This window comes from Octopus bimaculoides, chromosome 27 (genome assembly GCF_001194135.2).
Source record: "Octopus bimaculoides isolate UCB-OBI-ISO-001 chromosome 27, ASM119413v2, whole genome shotgun sequence".
NCBI classification, from domain to species: domain Eukaryota; kingdom Metazoa; phylum Mollusca; class Cephalopoda; order Octopoda; family Octopodidae; genus Octopus; species Octopus bimaculoides.
Window position 1 is genome coordinate 13,724,161 of NC_069007.1, and position 3,442 is coordinate 13,727,602.

At 42.1% G+C, this 3,442-nt stretch overlaps 1 protein-coding gene across 1 annotated transcript in view; it reads right to left on the reverse strand.

Annotated features, from left to right (window-relative positions):
• The window catches only part of LOC106868560 (moesin), a 123,093-nt gene that overhangs the window by 6,623 nt on the left and 113,028 nt on the right, over positions 1-3,442 (reverse strand). Inside the window, exon 13 of the mRNA XM_052977140.1 lies at positions 1,813-2,068. Within this exon, the coding sequence (XP_052833100.1) occupies positions 1,813-2,068 (256 nt within the window). The remainder of the gene's footprint in view (positions 1-1,812; positions 2,069-3,442) is intronic.

A 3,442-nucleotide genomic window follows, 5' to 3' on the forward strand; every position in this document is an offset into this window, starting at 1 on the left:
TGGCACAGTTTTGACAGCTGAATGCCCTTCCTAACACCGACCACCCCACAGAGTGGACAGTGCTTTTCACATGGCACTAACACAAGCAAGGTCAGTTTTGGCAGGGTTCTTACAGCCAGATGCCCTTCCAAATGCCAACCACTTTACAGTGTGGGCTGGATGCTTCATATGATGCCCCAGGTAATTTGCAAGATAAAGATCCTTTAAGAGGGGAGGGGGCATTGGAGGAGGTGATACAGTCAAAAAAATATATCAATAGCATTGATATAACAGTGATTAAAAAGCATGCTTTGTAATCATGTGGCTTTGGGTTCAATCTGTGTGGCACACCTTGGGCCCATGGTCATCCAATGGTTTGTGAGAATTAGGCATATGGAAGCTGTGTAGAAGCCTGTTGTGTCCATGTGTGAGACCACCACTGAACGAGTGTTGGTTTGTTTGTGCCCCTGTAACTTAGCAGTTCAGTAAAAGAGACTGATACAATAAGTACCAGAGAAAAGAAAAAAAAGTTGGGGGATTAATTTGTTTGATGAAATCCTTCCAGGTTGCACCTCAGCATGGGTGAAGTCCATGATTGAAAGAAAGAAAAGAGAAAAGCTCACATACGACAGATTGCAAGTATCTTGAGAGAGAAATTGGGTATAATAGGCATCAGATGTGTGCAAAAGAGAAGACTGCACTGGTATGATCATGTGATGCATATGGACAATGACAGCAGCATGGATAAGTACTGATTTCTAACTGTGGAGGGAACCTATGGAAGAGGTAGACCCAACAAGACATGGAATGAGGTGGTGAAGCATGATCTTCAGATGTTGGGTCTCATGGAGGGGATGACAAATGATCAAAACTTTGGCTGTGTTTGAGAAAATTCATGAAACCAAATGAAATCATAGTTGTGACCAGTGCTGGGGACACGTAAAAGGTAGCCACTAGACTCTTGGAGGGGTTGGCATTAGGAAGGGCATCCAGCCATAGAAATCAAACCAAACCAGATTAGAACCTGATGATGATGTATAAAACAGATCTTGATTTTAGGGCAGGACAAAGGGTTTTGTTAGTCAGGGTTGAACTTGAGCAGGCTCAAACAAGGAATTTAAATTTAATGGAAGACTCACAGCTGCTCATGTATGCCAGTCTCCCCTATGGACTGGTGCGCTTACGTGAATACTATGGACATTTTTACTTAGCGTTCATTCTAATAGCTCTTTTGTCTCAATAACGGTCAGTCACACAGTAATTTCCCTTTGTTTAATGGTCATTTTTCGATGGCCAAGATAACTGAAGAGATGGTGGCATGGGTTTCTGCCCTAACATCTGAAACTGAGATTAATCACGGCTACCGAATAATTGTCACATTATTTACAGATATATATATACATATCTATCACGTGACCAACCAGGCTAGCAGATAGTGTTACACATCACTGGCCACAATGCATATTTGCATTGTTTTAGCCTTCAAATGATGCCACTCCAATAGCTAGGCAAGCAGGCCAGCATTCACCCCCTGATCGGAAGGGGGACTGGAGTAACGTGAAATGAAGTATTTTGCTCAAGAACATAATGCTCTGCCCAGTCAGGGAATCGAAACCACGATCTAATCATCATCAGTGCAACAGCCTAACCACTAGGCCATGCATCTATATAGGCTACTCAACCACACTTGCACCCACACACACAAAAAAAAAGGTTATGAGGTTAATGTACAGCCCCATACACTGAATAGTCAGGAAGCTTCACAGACATGTGAACCCTTCAGTAGGGTTAAAAATAATAAAATGACCCTTTTTTTTGGGGGGAACTACTTACTTTCTGGTTTCTTACTTCTTTTTCAAGGTCTACATTCTTCAAAGCTTCCTGCTTCATCTCTTCAGCTCTGGCTTTCTCAGTTAGTAAGTCTTCTCGTTCCTTGTTATACCGATTCAAATTGTCTTCCAATTCCATCTTTTTCATCTCAGACACATCCAAATCTGACAGACAAATAAAGAAAGTAGAAATTACACATTTAATATTAACTGGTACTATATCATTTATGAGGACAATGGTTCCTGTTGATCTGATCAACGGAACAACCTGCTCATGAAATTAACATGCAAGAGGCAGAGCACTCCACAGGCACACATACCCTTAACCCTTTAGCATTTAAACTGGCCATATCTGGCCAAAGTATTCTATTTCATCTTCAAACTGGCCGATCTGGCCTCACACCAACCTTACAATATCATTCTAAAATTTAACAGTTACCTCATCAAACTCTCAAAGCTGCAACATAATGCATGAATAATTCAAAACAATCCTCATCATTATCATTGTTTAACATCTGCTTTCCATGCTGGCATGGGTTGGACAGTTTGACAGAGCTAGGAAGCCAGGAGGCTGCATCAGGCTCCAGTCTGATTTGGCAAGGTTTCTACAGCTGGATGCTGTTCCTAATGCCAACCATTCGGAGAGTGTAGTGGATGATTTTTACGTGCCACCGGCACGGGCTTCGACTGCACTTGAATGGTGCTTTTTACATGCCACAAGACAGGAGCCAAGTCAGCTGGCACTCACATCGGTCACACTCAAAATGATGCTTTTTACGTGTCACCAGCATGTGAACAAATAAGTATGACTTTTGACAATAATGTGAGTGCTCAAGGATTAACATAGTTCTCTGGGAGAACACAGAACCTTTTCTACTCTAGGCACAAGGCCCAAAATTTTGGGGGAGGGGGGGCAGTCAATTGGATAGACCCCAGTATGCAGCTGGTACTTAATTTATCAACCCCGAAAGGATGAAAGGAAAAGTCAACCTTGGCAATATTTGAATTCAGAACGTAGTGACAGATGATGGGAGAACACAGAATGTGTCAAGGTTGGCCCATTGAAATTCAGGTACTACTTTTTTGCCAACTGAGTGGCCTGGAGCAACGTGAAATAAAGTGTCTTGCTTAAGGACAACGTGCCACTGGGAATTGAACTCATGACTTTATGATCATTAGCTGAATACCCTAACCACTAAGCCATGTACCCTCACACTTCTAATATTATTTAATAATTAAAGGTGGTGAGCTGGCAGAAATGTTACCCTGCCGGGCGAAATGCTTAGCGGTATTTCATCTGCTGCTATGTTCTGAGTTCAAATTCCACTGAGGTCGACTGTCTTTCATCCTTTCAGGGTCGATTAAATAAGTACCAGTTACGCACTGGGGTTGATATAATTGACTTAATCCGTTTGTCCCCTCTGTGTGTAGCCCCTTGTGGGCAATAAAGAAATAAGAAACTTTTGTCTTCCAGGTACAATAATGCTTTGTGGCATTTTGCCCATCTTTACATTCTAAGTTCATATTCCACCATGGTTGACTTTGCCTTTCACCCTTTCCAAGGTTGATAAAATAAGTACCAGTGGAGTACAGGGGTCGATGTAATAGACTTACTCCCTCCCCTGAAATTACTG